Below are 22616 nucleotides of genomic sequence, written 5' to 3' on the forward strand. Positions count from 1 at the left end.
ATCACCCACTGACACACCCTTCCACACCCCAATCACCCACTGATAAACCCCACCACACCCCAATCACCCACTGACCTACCCCACCACACCCCCAATCACTCACTGACCCAACCCTCCACACCCCCAATCACCCACTGACCCACCCCTCCACACCCCAATCACTCATCGACCCACCCCTCCATACACCCAATCACCGACCCACCCTTCCGCACCCCAAATCACCCACCGACCCACCCCTCCGCACCTCCAATCACCCTGACCCAACCCTCCACACCCCCAATCACCCACTGACACACCCCTCCACACCCCCAATCACTCACTGACCCAACCCTCCACACCCCAATCACCCACTGACCCACCCCTCCACACCCCAATCACTCATCGACCCACCCCTCCATACCCCCAATCACCGACACACCCTTCCGCACCCCCAACCACCCACCGACCCACCCCTCCGCACCTCCAATCACCCACTGACACACCTCCACACACCCCTAATCACCCACTGACCCACCCCTCCACACCCCCAATCACCCACTGACCCACCCCTCCACACCCCCAATCACTCTCTGACCCAACCCTCCACACCCCCAATCACCCACTGACCCACCCCTCCACAACCCAATCACTCACTGACCCAACCCTCCACACCCCCAATCACCCACTGACCCACCCCTCCATACCCCAATCACTCATCGACCCACCCCTCCGCACCCTAATCACTCATCGACCCACCCCTCCGCACCCTAATCACCAACCCACCCCTCCACACCCCCAACCACCCATCGACCCACCCCTCCGCACCCCAATCACTCATCGACCCACCCCTCCATACCCCCAATCACCAACCCACCCCTCCACACCCCCAACCACCCATCGACCCACCCCTCCGCACCCCAATCACTCATCGACCCACCCCTCCACATCCCCAATCACCCACTGACCCACCTCTCCACACCTCCAATCACCCACTGACCCACCCCTCCACACCCCAATCACTCATCGACCCACCCCTCCATACCCCCAATCACCGACACACCCTTCCGCACCCCCAACCACCCACCGACCCACCCCTCCGCACCTCCCACCCCTCCGCACCTCCAATCACCCACTGACACACCTCCACACACCCCTAATCACCCACTGACCCACCCCTCCACACCCCCAATCACCCACTGACCCACCCCTCCACAACCCAATCACCCACTGACACACCCCTCCACACCCCCAATCACCCACTGACCCAACCCTCCACACCCCCAATCACCGACTGACCAACCCCTCCACACCCCCAACCACCCAGCAACCCACCCCTCCACACCCCAATCACTCATCGACCCACCCCTCCATACCCCCAATCACCGACCCACCCTTCCGCACCCCCAACCACCCACCGACCCACCCCTCCGCACCTGCAATCACCCTGACCCAACCCTCCACACCCCCAATCACCCACTGACACACCCTTCCACACCCCAATCACCCACTGACAAACCCCTCCACACCCCAATCACCCACTGATTACCCCACCACACCCCCAATCACTCACTGACCCAACCCTCCACACCCCCAATCACCCACTGACCCACCCCTCCACACCCCCAATCACCCACTAACCCACCCCCTCCACACACCCACTGACCCACCCCTCCACACACCCAATCACCCACCGACCTACCCCTCCGCACCCCCAATCACCCATTGACCCACCCCTCCGCACCCTAATCACACATCGATCCACCCCTCCACACCCCCAATCACCGACTGACCAACCCCTCCACACCCCAATCACTCATCGACCCACCCCTCCATGCCCCCAATCACCGACCCACCCCTCCACACCCCCAACCACCCATCGACCCACCCCTCCATACCCCCAATCACCGACCCACCCTTCCGCACCCCCAACCACCCACCGACCCACCGACCCACCCCTCCGCACCTCCAATCACCCTGACCCAACCCTCCACACCCCCAATCACCCACTGACACACCCTTCCACACCCCAATCACCCACTGACAAACCCCTCCACACCCCAATCACCCACTGACCTACCCCACCACACCCCCAATCACTCACTGACCCAACCCTCCACACCCCCAATCACCCACTGACCCACCCCTCCACACCCCAATCACTCATCGACCCACCCTTCCATACACCCAATCACCGACCCACCCTTCCGCACCCCAAATCACCCACCGACCCACCCCTCCGCACCTCCAATCACCCTGACCCAACCCTCCACACCCCCAATCACCCACTGACACACCCCTCCACACCCCCAATCACTCACTGACCCAACCCTCCACACCCCAATCACCCACTGACCCACCCCTCCACACCCCAATCACTCATCGACCCACCCCTCCATACCCCCAATCACCGACACACCCTTCCGCACCCCCAACCACCCACCGACCCACCCCTCCGCACCTCCAATCACCCACTGACACACCTCCACACACCCCTAATCACCCACTGACCCACCCCTCCACACCCCCAATCACCCACTGACCCACCCCTCCACACCCCCAATCACTCTCTGACCCAACCCTCCACACCCCCAATCACCCACTGACCCACCCCTCCACAACCCAATCACCCACTGACACACCCCTCCACACCCCCAATCACCCACTGACCCAACCCTCCACACCCCCAATCACCGACTGACCAACCCCTCCACACCCCCAACCACCCAGCAACCCACCCCTCCACACCCCAATCACTCATCGACCCACCCCTCCATACCCCCAATCACCGACCCACCCTTCCGCACCCCCAACCACCCACCGACCCACCCCTCCGCACCTGCAATCACCCTGACCCAACCCTCCACACCCCCAATCACCCACTGACACACCCTTCCACACCCCAATCACCCACTGACAAACCCCTCCACACCCCAATCACCCACTGATTACCCCACCACACCCCCAATCACTCACTGACCCAACCCTCCACACCCCCAATCACCCACTGACCCACCCCTCCACACCCCCAATCACCCACTAACCCACCCCCTCCACACACCCACTGACCCACCCCTCCACACACCCAATCACCCACCGACCCACCCCTCCGCACCCCCAATCACCCATTGACCCACCCCTCCGCACCCTAATCACACATCGATCCACCCCTCCACACCCCCAATCACCGACTGACCAACCCCTCCACACCCCAATCACTCATCGACCCACCCCTCCATGCCCCCAATCACCGACCCACCCCTCCACACCCCCAACCACCCATCGACCCACCCCTCCATACCCCCAATCACCGACCCACCCTTCCGCACCCCCAACCACCCACCGACCCACCGACCCACCCCCACCTCCCCAATCACCCTGACCCAACCCTCCACACCCCCAATCACCCACTGACACACCCTTCCACACCCCAATCACCCACTGATAAACCCCACCACACCCCAATCACCCACTGACCTACCCCACCACACCCCCAATCACTCACTGACCCAACCCTCCACACCCCCAATCACCCACTGACCCACCCCTCCACACCCCAATCACTCATCGACCCACCCCTCCATACACCCAATCACCGACCCACCCTTCCGCACCCCAAATCACCCACCGACCCACCCCTCCGCACCTCCAATCACCCTGACCCAACCCTCCACACCCCCAATCACCCACTGACACACCCCTCCACACCCCCAATCACTCACTGACCCAACCCTCCACACCCCAATCACCCACTGACCCACCCCTCCACACCCCAATCACTCATCGACCCACCCCTCCATACCCCCAATCACCGACACACCCTTCCGCACCCCCAACCACCCACCGACCCACCCCTCCGCACCTCCAATCACCCACTGACACACCTCCACACACCCCTAATCACCCACTGACCCACCCCTCCACACCCCCAATCACCCACTGACCCACCCCTCCACACCCCCAATCACTCTCTGACCCAACCCTCCACACCCCCAATCACCCACTGACCCACCCCTCCACAACCCAATCACCCACTGACACACCCCTCCACACCCCCAATCACCCACTGACCCAACCCTCCACACCCCCAATCACCGACTGACCAACCCCTCCACACCCCCAACCACCCAGCAACCCACCCCTCCACACCCCAATCACTCATCGACCCACCCCTCCATACCCCCAATCACCGACCCACCCTTCCGCACCCCCAACCACCCACCGACCCACCCCTCCGCACCTGCAATCACCCTGACCCAACCCTCCACACCCCCAATCACCCACTGACACACCCTTCCACACCCCAATCACCCACTGACAAACCCCTCCACACCCCAATCACCCACTGATTACCCCACCACACCCCCAATCACTCACTGACCCAACCCTCCACACCCCCAATCACCCACTGACCCACCCCTCCACACCCCCAATCACCCACTAACCCACCCCCCTCCACACACCCACTGACCCACCCCTCCACACACCCAATCACCCACCGACCCACCCCTCCGCACCCCCAATCACCCATTGACCCACCCCTCCGCACCCTAATCACACATCGATCCACCCCTCCACACCCCCAATCACCGACTGACCAACCCCTCCACACCCCAATCACTCATCGACCCACCCCTCCATGCCCCCAATCACCGACCCACCCCTCCACACCCCCAACCACCCATCGACCCACCCCTCCATACCCCCAATCACCGACCCACCCTTCCGCACCCCCAACCACCCACCGACCCACCGACCCACCCCTCCGCACCTCCAATCACCCTGACCCAACCCTCCACACCCCCAATCACCCACTGACACACCCTTCCACACCCCAATCACCCACTGATAAACCCCACCACACCCCAATCACCCACTGACCTACCCCACCACACCCCCAATCACTCACTGACCCAACCCTCCACACCCCCAATCACCCACTGACCCACCCCTCCACACCCCAATCACTCATCGACCCACCCCTCCATACACCCAATCACCGACCCACCCTTCCGCACCCCAAATCACCCACCGACCCACCCCTCCGCACCTCCAATCACCCTGACCCAACCCTCCACACCCCCAATCACCCACTGACACACCCCTCCACACCCCCAATCACTCACTGACCCAACCCTCCACACCCCCAATCACCCACTGACCCACCCCTCCACACCCCCAATCACTCTCTGACCCAACCCTCCACACCCCCAATCACCCACTGACCCACCCCTCCACAACCCAATCACCCACTGACACACCCCTCCACACCCCCAATCACCCACTGACCCAACCCTCCACACCCCCAATCACCGACTGACCAACCCCTCCACACCCCCAACCACCAGCAACCCACCCCTCCACACCCCAATCACTCATCGACCCACCCCTCCATACCCCCAATCACCGACCCACCCTTCCGCACCCCCAACCACCCACCGACCCACCCCTCCGCACCTGCAATCACCCTGACCCAACCCTCCACACCCCCAATCACCCACTGACACACCCTTCCACACCCCAATCACCCACTGACAAACCCCTCCACACCCCAATCACCCACTGATTACCCCACCACACCCCCAATCACTCACTGACCCAACCCTCCACACCCCCAATCACCCACTGACCCACCCCTCCACACCCCCAATCACCCACTAACCCACCCCCTCCACACACCCACTGACCCACCCCTCCACACACCCAATCACCCACCGACCCACCCCTCCGCACCCCCAATCACCCATTGACCCACCCCTCCGCACCCTAATCACACATCGATCCACCCCTCCACACCCCCAATCACCGACTGACCAACCCCTCCACACCCCAATCACTCATCGACCCACCCCTCCATGCCCCCAATCACCGACCCACCCCTCCACACCCCCAACCACCCATCGACCCACCCCTCCATACCCCCAATCACCGACCCACCCTTCCGCACCCCCAACCACCCACCGACCCACCGACCCACCCCTCCGCACCTCCAATCACCCTGACCCAACCCTCCACACCCCCAATCACCCACTGACACACCCTTCCACACCCCAATCACCCACTGATAAACCCCACCACACCCCAATCACCCACTGACCTACCCCACCACACCCCCAATCACTCACTGACCCAACCCTCCACACCCCCAATCACCCACTGACCCACCCCTCCACACCCCAATCACTCATCGACCCACCCCTCCATACACCCAATCACCGACCCACCCTTCCGCACCCCAAATCACCCACCGACCCACCCCTCCGCACCTCCAATCACCCTGACCCAACCCTCCACACCCCCAATCACCCACTGACACACCCCTCCACACCCCCAATCACTCACTGACCCAACCCTCCACACCCCAATCACCCACTGACCCACCCCTCCACACCCCAATCACTCATCGACCCACCCCTCCATACCCCCAATCACCGACACACCCTTCCGCACCCCCAACCACCCACCGACCCACCCCTCCGCACCTCCAATCACCCACTGACACACCTCCACACACCCCTAATCACCCACTGACCCACCCCTCCACACCCCCAATCACCCACTGACCCACCCCTCCACACCCCCAATCACTCTCTGACCCAACCCTCCACACCCCCAATCACCCACTGACCCACCCCTCCACAACCCAATCACCCACTGACACACCCCTCCACACCCCCAATCACCCACTGACCCAACCCTCCACACCCCCAATCACCGACTGACCAACCCCTCCACACCCCCAACCACCCAGCAACCCACCCCTCCACACCCCAATCACTCATCGACCCACCCCTCCATACCCCCAATCACCGACCCACCCTTCCGCACCCCCAACCACCCACCGACCCACCCCTCCGCACCTGCAATCACCCTGACCCAACCCTCCACACCCCCAATCACCCACTGACACACCCTTCCACACCCCAATCACCCACTGACAAACCCCTCCACACCCCAATCACCCACTGATTACCCCACCACACCCCCAATCACTCACTGACCCAACCCTCCACACCCCCAATCACCCACTGACCCACCCCTCCACACCCCCAATCACCCACTAACCCACCCCCTCCACACACCCACTGACCCACCCCTCCACACACCCAATCACCCACCGACCCACCCCTCCGCACCCCCAATCACCCATTGACCCACCCCTCCGCACCCTAATCACACATCGATCCACCCCTCCACACCCCCAATCACCGACTGACCAACCCCTCCACACCCCAATCACTCATCGACCCACCCCTCCATGCCCCCAATCACCGACCCACCCCTCCACACCCCCAACCACCCATCGACCCACCCCTCCATACCCCCAATCACCGACCCACCCTTCCGCACCCCCAACCACCCACCGACCCACCGACCCACCCCTCCGCACCTCCAATCACCCTGACCCAACCCTCCACACCCCCAATCACCCACTGACACACCCTTCCACACCCCAATCACCCACTGATAAACCCCACCACACCCCAATCACCCACTGACCTACCCCACCACACCCCCAATCACTCACTGACCCAACCCTCCACACCCCCAATCACCCACTGACCCACCCCTCCACACCCCAATCACTCATCGACCCACCCCTCCATACACCCAATCACCGACCCACCCTTCCGCACCCCAAATCACCCACCGACCCACCCCTCCGCACCTCCAATCACCCTGACCCAACCCTCCACACCCCCAATCACCCACTGACACACCCCTCCACACCCCCAATCACTCACTGACCCAACCCTCCACACCCCAATCACCCACTGACCCACCCCTCCACACCCCAATCACTCATCGACCCACCCCTCCATACCCCCAATCACCGACACACCCTTCCGCACCCCCAACCACCCACCGACCCACCCCTCCGCACCTCCAATCACCCACTGACACACCTCCACACACCCCTAATCACCCACTGACCCACCCCTCCACACCCCCAATCACCCACTGACCCACCCCTCCACACCCCCAATCACTCTCTGACCCAACCCTCCACACCCCCAATCACCCACTGACCCACCCCTCCACAACCCAATCACCCACTGACACACCCCTCCACACCCCCAATCACCCACTGACCTACCCCTCCACACCCCCAATCACTCACTGACCCAACCCTCCACACCCCCAATCACCCACTGACCCACCCCTCCATACCCCAATCACTCATCGACCCACCCCTCCGCACCCTAATCACTCATCGACCCACCCCTCCGCACCCTAATCACCAACCCACCCCTCCACACCCCCAACCACCCATCGACCCACCCCTCCGCACCCCAATCACTCATCGACCCACCCCTCCATACCCCCAATCACCAACCCACCCCTCCACACCCCCAACCACCCATCGACCCACCCCTCCGCACCCCAATCACTCATCGACCCACCCCTCCACATCCCCAATCACCCACTGACCCACCCCTCCACAACCCCAACCACCCACTGACCCACCCCTCCGCACCCCCAACCACCCACCGACCCACCCCTCCACACCACAATCACCCACTGACCCACCCCTCCACACCCCCAATCACCCACTGACCCACCCCTCCACACCCCCAATCACTCTCTGACCCAACCCTCCACACCCCCACTCACCCACTGACCCACCCCTCCACAACCCAATCACCCACTGACACACCCCTCCACACCCCCAATCACCCACTGACCCAACCCTCCACACCCCCAATCACCCACTGACACACCCCTCCACACCCCCAATCACTCACTGACCCAACCCTCCACACCCCCAATCACCCACTGACCCACCCCTCCATACCCCAATCACTCATCGACCCACCCCTCCACACCCCCAATCACCCACTGACCCACCCCTCCACACACCCAATCACCCACCGACCCACCCCCTCCGCACCCCAATCACTCATCGACCCACCCCTCCACACCCTAATCACTCATCGACCCACCCCTCCGCACCCTAATCACCAACCCACCCCTCCACACCCCCAACCACCCATCGACCCACCCCTCCGCACCCCAATCACTCATCGACCCACCCCTCCATACCCCCAATCACCAACCCACCCCTCCACACCCCCAACCACCCATCGACCCACCCCTCCGCACCCCAATCACTCATCGACCCACCCCTCCGCACCTCCAATCACCCACCGACCCACTCCTCCGCACCTCCAATCACCCACTGACCCACCCCTCCACACCCCCAATCACTCACTGACCCAACCCTCCACACCCCCAATCACCCACTGACCCACCCCTCCACACCCCCAATCACTCTCTGACCCAACCCTCCACGCCCCCAATCACCCACTGACCCACCCCTCCACAACCCAATCACCCACTGACACACCCCTCCACACCCCCAATCACCCACTGACCTACCCCTCCACACCCCCAACCACCCATCGACCCACCCCTCCGCACCCTAATCACTCATCGACCCACCCCTCCGCACCCTAATCACCAACCCACCCCTCCACACCCCCAACCACCCATCGACCCACCCCTCCGCACCCCAATCACTCATCGACCCACCCCTCCATACCCCCAATCACCAACCCACCCCTCCACACCCCCAACCACCCATCGACCCACCCCTCCGCACCCCAATCACTCATCGACCCACCCCTCCGCACCTCCAATCACCCACCGACCCACTCCTCCGCACCTCCAATCACCCACTGACCCACCCCTCCACACCCCAATCACCCACTGACCTACCCCTCCACACCCCCAATCACTCACTGACCCAACCCTCCACACCCCCAATCACCCACTGACCCACCCCTCCACACCCCCAATCACTCTCTGACCCAACCCTCCACACCCCCAATCACCCACTGACCCACCCCTCCACAACCCAATCACCCACTGACACACCCCTCCACACCCCCAATCACCCACTGACCCACCCCTCCGCACCTCCAATCACCCTGACCCAACCCTCCGCACCTCCAATCACCCACTGACACACCCCTCCACACCCCCAATCACCCTCTGACACACCCCTCCACACACCCAATCACCCACTGACCCACCCGTCCACACCCCCAATTATCCACTGACCCACCCCTCCACACCCCAACCACCCACTGACCCACCCCTCCACACCCCCAACCTCCACTACTTTATCATTCCCTGTCAGAGTCACCTTGTGTACAGACTCTCCTGTGCCCAGCGTCACTTTATGGACATAATCAATCCGTGTGTAGAAGCTATCTTATGTATTTATATTTATTGTGATTTTTTTTTTTAATGTGTTTTTCATCTTGGTTGTGCTTTTTTTTGTGCTGAATTGGATCCAGAGTAACAATGATTTTGTTCTCTTTTACACTTGTGTAATGGAAATGACATTAAACAGTCTTGAATCTTGTAGTTCCGTAGTCCCATTCAATAACAGAGAATGCATACAATATACAGCCTGAAATTCTTGTTCTTCACAGAGAGCCACAAAATCAGAAGCGTGCATGAGTATCAGTGAAAACGTTAGAACCCCAAAGCCCCCCTCCAGCGCCTTCCCCTCCCACATACAAACAGCGGCAAAGCGACAACCCTCGCCTTCCTTCACTCACTTCCAAAATAAAAGCATCAGCCCCCTCCACCCACCAAGCAGGGAATAGCAAAGCCCCAAGGAAGACCGTGATCTGCAGTACGGTCAGAGCTAACGAATCGTTCACCTGACAATTCAACATAACACAGGCTCCCTCTGTCTCTGATAGAGGGACAGAGGGGTGTCCACTTTCACAGCAAGAGGGGAAGCTAACAAGACAAAAAGCAAAGTCTCCCAGGCCTCCGTCGGTCAGGGTCGACCGTCGGATGTTGCGTCCCAGCTGTCTAGATACGCAAGCCAGGGCAGTATGATACGGAGAGCCAGCTGTTGCCCGTGTAGCAGGCTCCCCCTCTCCACGCAGCTAATGAACCCAAAGGAACGGCGGACACCGATACTGCAGTTCTGCGGGAGTTGCCTGTCAGCGTTGAACTCAACGTAGGACTGCCTCAGGGACTCTAGCTCCAGACTTTTCCCTCGAGGTTCACTCCCGGAGCCTTCCCCAGGCGTGGGTGTAGCCGCAAGGCAGCGGAGGTTTGAGATCAGAGTTTTCACTGATGGCTCATTGATTTGCGGTGTTAAAAGTCTGCTACGCCACTTCTTTCCCTAAATTCCTCGACTTGAAATTCGGCAAGAAACTCTCCCCCATCAAAGGGGGAGGCCGCAGAGCATCAGGTGGTGCTGTCAGTAGTTTTACCCTCTGTACCTGACACATCTCGAGCAGCTCACTCGCTCTAACAGGTATCCTGAGCAGGGTGGACACAGACGGGCTTGATTTTTGAGTTGATTGATTGCTGGTGGTACTGGCTGGATGTGGAGTTCGGTCATACCCCCCACCTTCCACAGATCCACGAGTTAGGCAAGGTTACTGTGTGCACGTCACGTGGAGAGGATGGAGATTTACTTTCCCCTCTCTCGTTTTCCACTTGTTCTCAGGACATGAGGATGGTTGCCTCATCCCTACTGGAGGGGAGGGGGGAGAAGATTCTGCATATGCTGGAAATCCAGAGCAACACACACACACACACGCGCGCACACAGTGCTGGAGGAACTCAGTCAGACGGGCAACGTCGCTGCCACTGCGATTGTTCTACAGAAGTGGTTTGCCGTTGCCTTCTGGGCAGCATCTTTACAAGACGGGCGACCCCAGCCACTGTCAATCCTTTTCAAAGATTGTCTGCCTGGTGTCAGGGGTCACATAACCAGGACTTGTGATCTGCACCTTCCACCACCAGCTCCTGTGGCTTCACCTGACCCTGATCGGGGGTGGGGGGGGGGGGGGCTAAGCAGGTGCTACGCCTTGCCCAAGGGTGACCTGCAGGCCAGCGGAGGGAGGGAGCGTCTTACAGCTCTGTTGGTAGAGACGTATTTCCAACCCGCAGCTTCTACAGAAGGGAATAAACAATTATCGGTTTGGGCCAAGTCCCTGGAGAGGAAGGGGTGAAGGTGTTGGAATAAGAAGGTGGGGGTGGGAGGGGGACAAGCTGGCAGCTGATAGGTGGGTGGAGGAGGGGGAGGGAAGTGAGAAGCTGGGAGGTGATAGGTGGACGGGATGAAGGGCCAAAGCAGAAGGAATCTGATAGGGAGAGGAGAGCAGGAAGGAAGAGTGGCACCACAGGTCTCTACCGTGGCCTGATGTCACCTACTTACCTCTACCACTGATCACTTGCGCTGCAGGACCTAATCCCAGACAAAATGGCTGCCGGGCCCTCAGCAATGTCCGCAGTGCAGTGGGCAGTCAAGGCTTCGCCAAGGTTGTAGATCTTTGTGGGCTCAGGGTGAGGTGGTTTGAAATCAGGATGTGACTTGAGAGAATTGAGTGGGGAGTGTCAGTCAGTGAGCAGGTACAACGCAGCACAATTAGACCATTGAGTCTGCAACGTCACTCCATTCTGGCTGAATTGTTTTCCCTCTCAACCTCACTCTCCTGCCCTCACACCTTACTAATCAAAAACTTATCAATCTCCTCTTCAAATTTACCCAATGACTTGGCCTCCACACCCATCTGTGGCAATGAGTTCTACAGATTCAGCAACCTCAAGCTAAAGAGATTTCTCCTCATCTTGGTTCTAAATGGATGCTTTTCCCTCTGGTCCTAGACTCCCCCACTATAGGAAACATCCTCTCCACATCCACTCTATCTGTGTCCTCTGGTCCTAGACTCCCTCACTATAGGAAACATCCTCTCCGCATCCACTCTATCTGTGTCCTCTGGTCCTAGACTCCCCCACCATATGAAACATCCTCTCCACATCCACTCTATCTGTCCTCTGGTCCTAGACTCCCCCACCATAGGAAACATCCACTCTATCTGTGTCCTATGGTCCTAGACTCCCCCACCATATGAAACATCCTCTCCGCATCCACTCTATCTGTGACCTCTGGTCCTAGACTCCCCCACTATAGGAAACATCCTCTCCACATCCACTCTATCTGTCCTCTGGTCCTAGACTCCCCCACCATAGGAAACATCCACTCTATCTGTGTCCTCTGGCCCTAGACTCCCCCACTATAGGAAACATCCTCTCCACATCCACTCTATCTGTGTCCTCTGGCCCTAGACTCCCCCACTATAGGAAACATCCTCGCCACATCCACTCTCTGTGTCCTCTGGCCCTAGACTCCCCCACTATAGGAAACATCCTCTCCACATCCACTCTATCTGTGTCCTCTGGTCCTAGACTCCCCCACTATAGGAAACATCCTCTCCACATCCACTCTATCTGTGTCCTCTGGTCCTAGACTCCTCCACTATAGGAAACATCCTCTCCACATCCACTCTATCTGTGTCCTCTGGTCCTAGACTCCACCACTATAGGAAACATCCTCTCCACATCCACTCTACCTGTGCCCTCTGGTCCTAGACTCTCCCACTATCGGAAACATCCTCTCCACATCCACTCTATCTGTGTCCTCTGGTCCTAGTCTCTCCCACTATAGGAAACATCCTCTGCACATCCACTCTGTCTGGGCTTTCAGTAGGTTTCAATGACACTGTTCGGTCAGTTGCGCTGCTGCGACCAAATCAGAATCACTGGCATACAGTCTGTTGTAAAATATATTGCAGCAATGCTTAATATAAAACCAAAACTTACAATTGTTTTTGATAACAACAATTACTGTATTTATCAACGTGAAGCATTTTGTAAATCTGTCGGATGCAAAGGATGTTGGGGATGGTGAGGGAGGAGCGCCGCGGGGGGGGTGCGGGACAGGTGGTAGAGAACGAGAGCCAGGGGCAGGGGGGGTGCAGATTCCAAACAATCAATTTGTTGATCATTACAGAATGTCTCTCTGGTGCTTCCCGCTCCCTCCCCTCTCCCTTCCTCTTTTCACAACCATGATTCCCTTCCAGCTCTCAGTCCACAACAGAGACCCACATCAGAATCAGGTTCATCATCACTCACACACGTCATGAAACTTGGGTTTTTGTTGTGTGTGTGGCAGCAGTACAGTACAATGCACTAAATTACTACAGCGCTGTGCAAAAGCCTTAGGCCTAAGACGTTTGTATAATACCGTATGTGTAAAAGATGAATTAACTAAGTAGTGCAAAGAGACCAAAAGTAAAAGTGAGTTAGTGTACTTGCTCACTGTCTCTTTAGAAATCGGATGGCAGAGGGGAAGAAGCTGTTCCTGAATCGTTGAGTGTGTGTCTTCAGGCTCCTGTACCTCCTCCCTGATGGCAGAGGGGAAGAAGCTGTTCCTGAATCGTTGAGTGTGTGTCTTCAGGCTCCTGTACCTCCTCCCTGATGGCAGAGGGGAAGAAGCTGTTCCTGAATCATTGAGTGTGTGTCTTCAGGCTCCTGTAGCTCCTCCCTGATGGCAGAGGGGAAGAAGCTGTTCCTGAATCATTGAGTGTGTGTCTTCAGGCTCCTGTACCTCCTCCCTGATGGCAGAGGGGAAGAAGCTGTTCCTGAATCATTGAGTGTGTGTCTTCAGGCTCCTGTAACTCCTCCCTGATGGCAGAGGGGAAGAAGCTGTTCCTGAATCGTTGAGTGTGTGCTCCTGTACCTCCTCCCTGATGGTAGCAATGAGAAGAGGGCATGTCCTGAGTGGTAGGGTCCTTAATGATGGATACTGCCATTATGTGGCATCGCCTTTTGAAAATGTCCTGGATGCTGGGGAGGCCGGTGCCCATGATGAAGCTGGCTGAGTTTACAACTTCCTGCAGCTTTTTCCGATCCTGTGTAGTGCCTCCCCCCCCCCCCCCCCCCCACCTGTAGGAATTTACGAGACTCTTTGGCCATGTCTGAATTCCGCTAAAATGAAATTTATGTGTTTCAACTGTTTCCCAACATGCTTTGAGTACAGAAGCTGGGATGTTCTGTTGCAGTTGTACAAAACATCGGAAGAGGGCACATATGAAATACTGTAAATCGAAAGCTTCTGCAGATGCTGGAAATCCAAAGTTAATACACACACACACACACACACACACACACACAGGAACTCAGCAGGTCAGGCAGCATCTACGGAAATGAATAAATAGTTAAGGCTTCAGTCAAGACGCTTCATCACACCTGGAATGTTGACCTACAGAATGATTTCAGCCCGAAACGTCGACCGTACTCTGTTCCTAGATGCTGTGCTGGGTTTTGGTCACCTTGCTCTCTAGAGGGGCGCAGAGGAGATTTACGAGTGTTTCCAGGACTCTGGGCTGAGTTACGGAGAGGGGTTGCACTGTCTGGAGCCTTTTATGCAGAGAGGGGTTGAGGCAGAGGCATTTAAGAGAAAGGGAAGTAGAAGGATATGCACATTGTGTAGGCAGAAGGGAGTAGTTTAGTTAGCAATTAATTGGTTCCGTACAGCATTGTGGGCCGAAGGGCCTGTTCCTGTGTCGTACTCTTCTTATTCCCCGGAGTGCAGGAGAGTGAAGTGTACAATTATTGGTGTTAGATCATGAGGGGCCCAGATAGGGTGAATTATCATTCTCGTGCGCCGTGTCGTTATGACGAGGGCGATCGTGGTCTTTCCATGACCATGATTGTTCTTGACAAACTTTATCTACAGAAGTGGTTTGCCATTGCCTTCTTCTGGGGCAGTGTCTTTATGAGATGGGTGACACCCCCCCCCCCCCCCCCCCCCAGCCGTAATCAATTCCCTTCAGAGATTGTCTGCCTGGCATAACCAGGACTTGTGATATGCACTGGCTGCTCATTCAGAACCGTCCACCACCTGCTCCCGTGGTTTCACGTGACCCTGATCAGGGGCTGAGCGGGTACTACACCTTACCTGAGGGTGACCTGCAGGCTAGCGGAAGGAAGGTAGAGACGTGTATCCACGTATGTCGTGAAATTTCACCCTCTGTTGATCGGTGGAAGTGGGGGGCTGAGCAGGTGCCCGAGGGTGACCTGCAGGCCAGCGGAGGGAAGGAGGGTCTTACACCGGATAGAGTGAATGCATATTCCTTTTCCAAGAATCAAGAACTAAAGAGCACATTTTTAAAGGGGAGGGTCGCAATTTAATAGGAACCTGGAATTGCAGCTTTTTCGTCCAAGAGGGAGGTCGGTAAGTGGAATGAGTTGCCAGAGGAAGTGGGTGGGGCAGGCACATCAGCACCTTTGAAAATGCCCGTGGGCAGGTGTACGAATAGGAGAGGGATATGGGCCCCATCCTGGGCCAATGAGGGGCCTTGCTGGGTAAGATCTGTCCACGTGCATTGTGGCCAAGTGCATAACTCCCCCCAATTTGACCCCCGGTCATTCACTGGACTGTTTGAAGGAGGGGGCGGTAGTGCAGCAGTTAACATAACGCCGGCGACCCGGGTTCGATTCCCAGTGTCCCCTGTAGAGAGTTTGTACCGTTCTCCCTTTGACTGCAAGGGTTACCCTCACGTTCCAAAAAATGTACGAGTCGGATTAGTAAATCGAGGGCTTGCTATGTTACCGCTGGAAGTGTGGGTGCTCTGGTTCACCCCCACGACCCAAAGACGTCTGGGTTAGTAGCCCCAACCTGTCAGTGTATTTACGGGGAAGGCCACAACAGCAGCTGTATTTCATTGAGGAGATTCAGTACATCACCAAAGGCTCTCGCAAATTCCTAAAGATGTACCGTGGAGAGCATTCTAATTGGCTGCATCTCCGTCTGGTATGGGGGGGTGGGGGCACTGCACAGGATCAGAAATCAGCTGCAGAAAGTTGTGAACTGAGTCAGCTCCATCACGGGCACCGGCCTCCCCAGCATCCAGGATGTCTTCAAGAAGCGATGCCTCAATAAGGCGGCGTCCATCATTAAGGGCCCCCACCACCCAGGACATGCCCTCTTCTCATTGCTACCATCAGGGAGGAGGTACAGAAGCCTGAAGGCGCACACTCAATGATTCAGGAACAGCTTCTTCCCCTCTGCCATCAGGGAGGAGGTACAGGAGCCTGAAGACACACACTGAACGATTCAGGAACAGCTTCTTCCCCTCTGCCATCAGGAAGGAGGTACAGGAGCCTGAAGACACACACTCAACGATTCAGGAACAGCTTCTTCCCCTCTGCCATCAGGGAGGAGGTACAGGAGCCTGAAGGCACACACTCAGTGATTCAGGAACAGCTTCTTCCCCTCTGCCATCAGGGAGGAGATACAGGAGTCTGAAGACACACACTCAACGATTCAGGAACAGCTTCTTCCCCTCTGCCGTCAGGGAGGAGGTACAGGAGCCTGAAGACACACACTCAGTGATTCAGGAACAGCTTCTTCCCCTCTGCCATCAGGGAGGAGGTACAGGAGCCTGAAGACACACACTCAACGATTCAGGAACAGCTTCTTCCCCTCTGACACCTGATTTCTGAATGAACGTTGAACCCCTGAACACTGCCTCACTACTTTTTTTTGCATTATTTAACTTTTGTAAAATACTATTAATTTACAGTTTTGGTTGTTAGGTATTGCAGTGTACTGCTGCTGGACAACAACACGTTTCACAATATACGCCAGTGATTCAGAAATTGTTCTGGGTTGTGGGGAGAAAATCCAGAGGTTAGAAGTGAACACGAACACCTCAGTGAGATGTGTGCCTCCTGAACATGTCAGGAACCGGGGCCTGGTGGAAAGGATATCCTGGCGGTTTGTGTAAGTCTAGTACAGCACCAGCCAAGCAGGTTCAATTCCTGCCGCTGTCTGTAAGAAGTTAGGTCGTTCTCCCCTTTGAACTGCGTGGGTTTCACCCCGGGTGGCCCAGGCTCATTGGAAGGTGTCGCAAGGGGCAGGAGTAAAAAGAGAGCTGATATCGTCCATCGGTAGACGGCAGCTGGAGTTTCTGGGACACGTACTGAGGAAAGAGAAGCCCGAACACCTCGCAGAGACGGGAGAAAAAGTCGCAGCTGACAGCGCATGACGTCAAGGGGAAGGCATGCAAAAGTTTTGGGAAACAACACACACAACATGCTGGTGTAACGCAGCAGGCCAGGCAGCATCTGTAGGGAGAAGCGCTGTCGACATTTCAGACCGAGACCCTTCGTCAGGACTAACTGAAAGGAAAGATAGTAAGAGATTTGAAAGTAGTGGGGGGAGGGGGAAATGTGAAATGATAGGAGAAGACCGGAGGGGTGGGATGAAGCTGAGAGCCGGAAAGGTGATCGGGGAAAGTGATACGGAGCTTGAGAAGGGAAAGGATCATGGGACGGGAGGCCTCGGGAGAAAGAAAGGAGGAGGGGGGAGCACCAGGGGGAGATGGAGAACAGGCAGAGTGATGGGCAGAGAGAGAGAGGAAAAAACAAACTACTAAATATATCAGGGACGGGGTAAGAAGGAGAGGAGGGGCATTAACGGAAGTTAGAGAAGTCAATGTTCATGCCATCAGGTTAGAGGCTACCCAGCCAGTATATAAGGTGTTGTTCCTCCAGCCTGAGTTTGGATTCACCTTGACAGTAGAGGAGTCCTCTAACAACCTCTCAGTTGGAGGCCCACATTCGGCCATGCCATACCACCCGGCACATAAGGAGATGATTATGGACTCGTTGGTATCTCTGGCATGCCTTACCTCCAATGAGGCAGTTGTGAAAATTTTAAGCTCTCTGTAGCTGAGTGACAGCCAGGGCAAACAGTATCACTGATATTGGGCCATAACGGGACAAGTTCACCAGTAAACTGTTCGCTGTGCATCATTTCCACCGAGACTGGGATCCTCGCACAAAAGTAAAACTTCCCGATCTCCTTGGTGCCCCCAACAATTTTAGGTTTGAGAACTGCCCATCCTTTTCCTTTGCTGTTGAAGAAAGCTGAGCGACTGAAGCCAAAGGTTTTTTTTAAAAGTTCTCCTCTGATTCTGGGAATCAAAGTGCCAAACCCTTTGCAGACAGAATCGTGGAGGAGCTCAGCAGGTCAGGCGGCATCCGTGGAAACGGAACAAAACAGTCACCGTTTTGGGTTGAGACCCTTCTTCGGGACTGGAAAGGAAGGGGGAAGAAGCCACATTAAAAAGGTCGGGGGAGGAGGAGGCGAGCTGGAAGGTGACAGGTGAGTGGGAGAGGTGAAGGGGCTGGAGAAGAAAGAATCTTAACAGGAGAGGAGAGTCGGACCGTAGAGGAAAGGGAGGGAGGAGGGGACCCAGAGGGAAATAAGAAACAGGTGACAAGTTAACAGGGAGTCGAGGAAGGAGGAAGCAAGCGAAAGGGGGCCTACATAAACACCCCCCCCCCCCCCCAGTGAGAAGCACCAACAACTGCGCACTGAGGTGGAGACTCAGAATACCGTCAGCACTCAGGTGTAAAAGGATTCTTCATTGCTGTTTCTGTAGCAGTTTTGTTTAACCAGTCAGGGTTGTCGGCCCTGAACTGAACCCCCGAACCTGGAGGACTAGTGGGCCACTCTTCGTCTGGCTCCTACCCTTTGACCTGTTTGGCATGGGAGACCAGACCGAGAGCCCTGACTCCAGCCAGCACACCTCTCCAGGTCACTAAGGCACGCCAGCCCTCCGAAGGTTGTGGCCCTCTTGGAAAGGGGCAAGGAAGAGATTGCGTTTTGTTTTAAAGTTAAGTGGCCGCGAGCTGTGTCTCAGATCAGACGCGAAGCAGATGTCCTTTTACGTTGCCGGTGGCGTCACTGTCTTTCTTTACGACTCCGCCCTCTACCTTCCCCACCATCACTCGCCAAGGGTGCCACGCCAGCTTTCAGTTTGCACGAATGCTACAGCTCAGGTCGGTGAGGAGTTCAACTCGGGCACTGTCTGTAAGGAGTTAGTTCTTCCTCTGTTCACGTGGGTCTCTTCTGGGTGCTACGGGGCAGTAGGTTAATTGGCACATGGGTGTCATCTCTACCATGCTGTATCAGTGAGTTATGGGGATTAAATTATCCTGTGATTGGGCTAGTGTTAAATAGTTGGGTTGCTGGTCAGCACAGCTCATAACAACAGTTTGCTTTGATGTTGTCTCTTTCCATCAGGTAAAACTTTCTGTCACTTCACAAGAGCAACTTTGTTCTTTAATGAGAAAGCATTGGTGCTGTCGAGCATAGCACGGTCACAGAAACGCGCACAAAATGCTGGGGGAAACTCAGCAGGCCTGGCATCATCCATGGAGGAGAGTATAAACAGTTGACGTTTCGGGCCGAGGCCCTACGTCGGGGCCACAGCCTGCTGAGCTCCTCCGGCATTTTGTGTACGTTTTCCTGGATTTCCAGGGTCTGCAGATTTTCCCCTTTTGTGAGTATAATCGTAGAGGAGGCCTCAGAGCAGGAAGTTCCCACCCTGGGGTCCACGGACCCCTCAGTTAACGGCATAGAGCGATTGGGCGTTCCTGCTTTGGACACACTCTCAAAGTGTGTCTGAGAAAGGGGCCTGTTGGCCACTGAACATACAGCTGCCAATTGGGGAGATTTAGGCACTGGAGGTGTGAGAGCCAAAGATTGAGGAGTGAGGAATAGATCACGTAGGGGAGAGGGTGCAGGGGCTGAAAATGCAGATTGTCTCAGCTCCGCGAGCGTTTATCACCTCAGGTCACCATTTGTACCGTCTCCAGTTGCAGCCTTTTAACGAAAGCTATTTTTAAAATTCATTCTGCATCCTTTTCCTGGTTTGGCGATAGGTATTTGCATATGTGTTTGCACTTGTACACGTGTTTGAACCGCAAAAAATCACTTCATTGGACTTCTGAACCATGTAATCTAGAAAAGAGAACTAAGGGTTTTTGAGGTTGTGGTGCAGAGAACCAGCTGATATTTATCGTCCACAAAATGCGCTGAGCAGAATGTGATAAAACTTTCATGCAGTCTATCCTTTCCCCTTGTGTCTGGCTCCCCCGTCCCCCCTCTGTCCTCCCAGTCTCCCTTCTCTCCTCCCTGTCCCCCCGTCACCTCCTCTCCTCCCCGTCCCCATTCTTCCCCATTTCTCCTATCTCCTCCCCATCCCGCCCTTTCTCCTCCCCTTCTCCCCACTCTCCCTATATCCCCTCTCCTCCCCGTCTCCCCCTCTCCCCTGTCTCCTCCCCGTCTCCCCTCTCTCCTCCCCGTCTCCCCTCTCTCCTCCCCGTCTCCCCTCTCCTCCTCTGTCTCCTCCCTGTCTCTCCTCCTCATCCACTCTCTCCCTCCAAAACACATCCTCCCCTCATGCCCACATTCCTCCTCTCATACCCCCATCTCCTCCCATCTGTCACCCCCAACTCCCAGCCCCCCCCCTCACCCCACCAGCCAGCCCCCTCACCCACTTGATATACTTGACACCATCTCCAGCTCTTAGCATTCACACTCATCCTGTGATAGGATCCTCCCCCTCTCTTTCATGTTCTCACCTTGCCCACTCTCCTTGCACAAAATAATTGCCCCTTTTTATGCTTTCAAATCCCCTTTACACTGGTGCTTTCCCGTGTATTTCATACCTGCGCCAATAATCTCACTTTTCCCCAGACAAAACATGCTTTTCGCCGTTACCGACTATGGTCTTGTACTCTCAAACTTTCTCAAAGCATTCCTGTGGACCGGTTCTCTTCTACCTTCCGAAGACAATCCCACTCCAAACTAACACCGTTTTCTCCGGCAGACTTCCTGTCTATTTTGGCACGTGTCAAGGGGGGAATCACGTTTAAGTCTTTCCTGGGTGAGGTCCTCCATTGGCCGGGGACAACCATGAGTGTCCTAGCTGCCTACGTGGTACACAAGGCAGTACGATATGGAGAGCAAGCTGCTGCCTGTGCGTCAGGGTTCCCCTCTCCACGCGTCTGCTGAATCCAAAGGAATGGCAGAGACCGATACAGTTTGGCACCAGGAGTTGCCAAGTCAGCATAGAACTCGAAGTAGGACCGCCTCAGGGTTTACCATGAGTGGGTAAGGCAGCGGAGGTTTGAGATCAGAGCCCAAAATCCTTTCCTTCCCACAGCAGCTCGGAGAACACTCTCCACTTGGAGAAAGCTGTGGCAGTAACGAGCGCACAGAAAAAAAACGCCTGCTGAACAAACTTGGCCGGTGGCTGAGGAGCTCCCGGGGGGCGGGTGGGGGGGTGAGTTGTGCAGGGTTGCGACCGTTACTCCAAGCAAACGGTAACCCTCCTGAAGTTCTAACGGCCGTCAAACGTCTCTCCCTGTGCAGCCTCAGCCTCTCTTCTCAATTTAAGACTGGATACGATGGGGAAGAAGCAGAACAAGAAGAAAGTGGAGGAGGTTCTGGAAGAGGAGGAGGAGGAGTACGTGGTGGAGAAGGTCCTGGACAGGCGCATCGTCAAGGGGAAGGTGGAGTACCTACTCAAGTGGAAAGGGTTCTCAGAGTAAGTATTCAGAAACCAGGGGTGGGGGGTGGAACTGAGCCTTCTGGTGGCAGACGGCAAGGAGGGCACCCCGATTTCCTGGCTGGACCGAAACAGCGCAGTGCACAAGGTGCCGGAGGAGCTCGTCAGGCCATGCAGCCCCCCCCTCTGCAGAGGGGCGGATAGACTCCCTCCCGGTGGGCCAACGTTTTAAACCCCCGTCCCCATTCCGGCGTGTTGGTCCACAGCCTCCTCTTGTGCCAAAGTGAGGCCCTCCCTCAGAGTGGAGGAGCAACGCCTCGTATTCCGTCTGGGTAGCCTCCAACCTGATGGCATGAAGATTGATTTCTCCTTTTGGTGAAAATAATTCCCTTCCCCTGTTCTATTCCCTACTCTGCCCTCTCACCTCCCCCTGGATCCCCTGCTCCTTCC

General features: G+C 56.7%; 1 protein-coding gene across 2 annotated transcripts in view; it reads left to right on the forward strand.

The window, feature by feature from the left end:
• The window catches only part of LOC132385591 (chromobox protein homolog 1), a 64254-nt gene that overhangs the window by 23701 nt on the left and 17937 nt on the right, over positions 1–22616 (forward strand). For both annotated transcript variants that reach the window (XM_059957763.1, XM_059957764.1), the window contains exon 2: positions 22031–22205. In XM_059957763.1, coding sequence (XP_059813746.1) covers positions 22031–22205 — 175 coding nt within the window. The remainder of the gene's footprint in view (positions 1–22030; positions 22206–22616) is intronic.

This window comes from Hypanus sabinus, assembly GCF_030144855.1.
Source record: "Hypanus sabinus isolate sHypSab1 chromosome X1 unlocalized genomic scaffold, sHypSab1.hap1 SUPER_X1_unloc_12, whole genome shotgun sequence".
Lineage (NCBI taxonomy): Eukaryota > Metazoa > Chordata > Chondrichthyes > Myliobatiformes > Dasyatidae > Hypanus > Hypanus sabinus.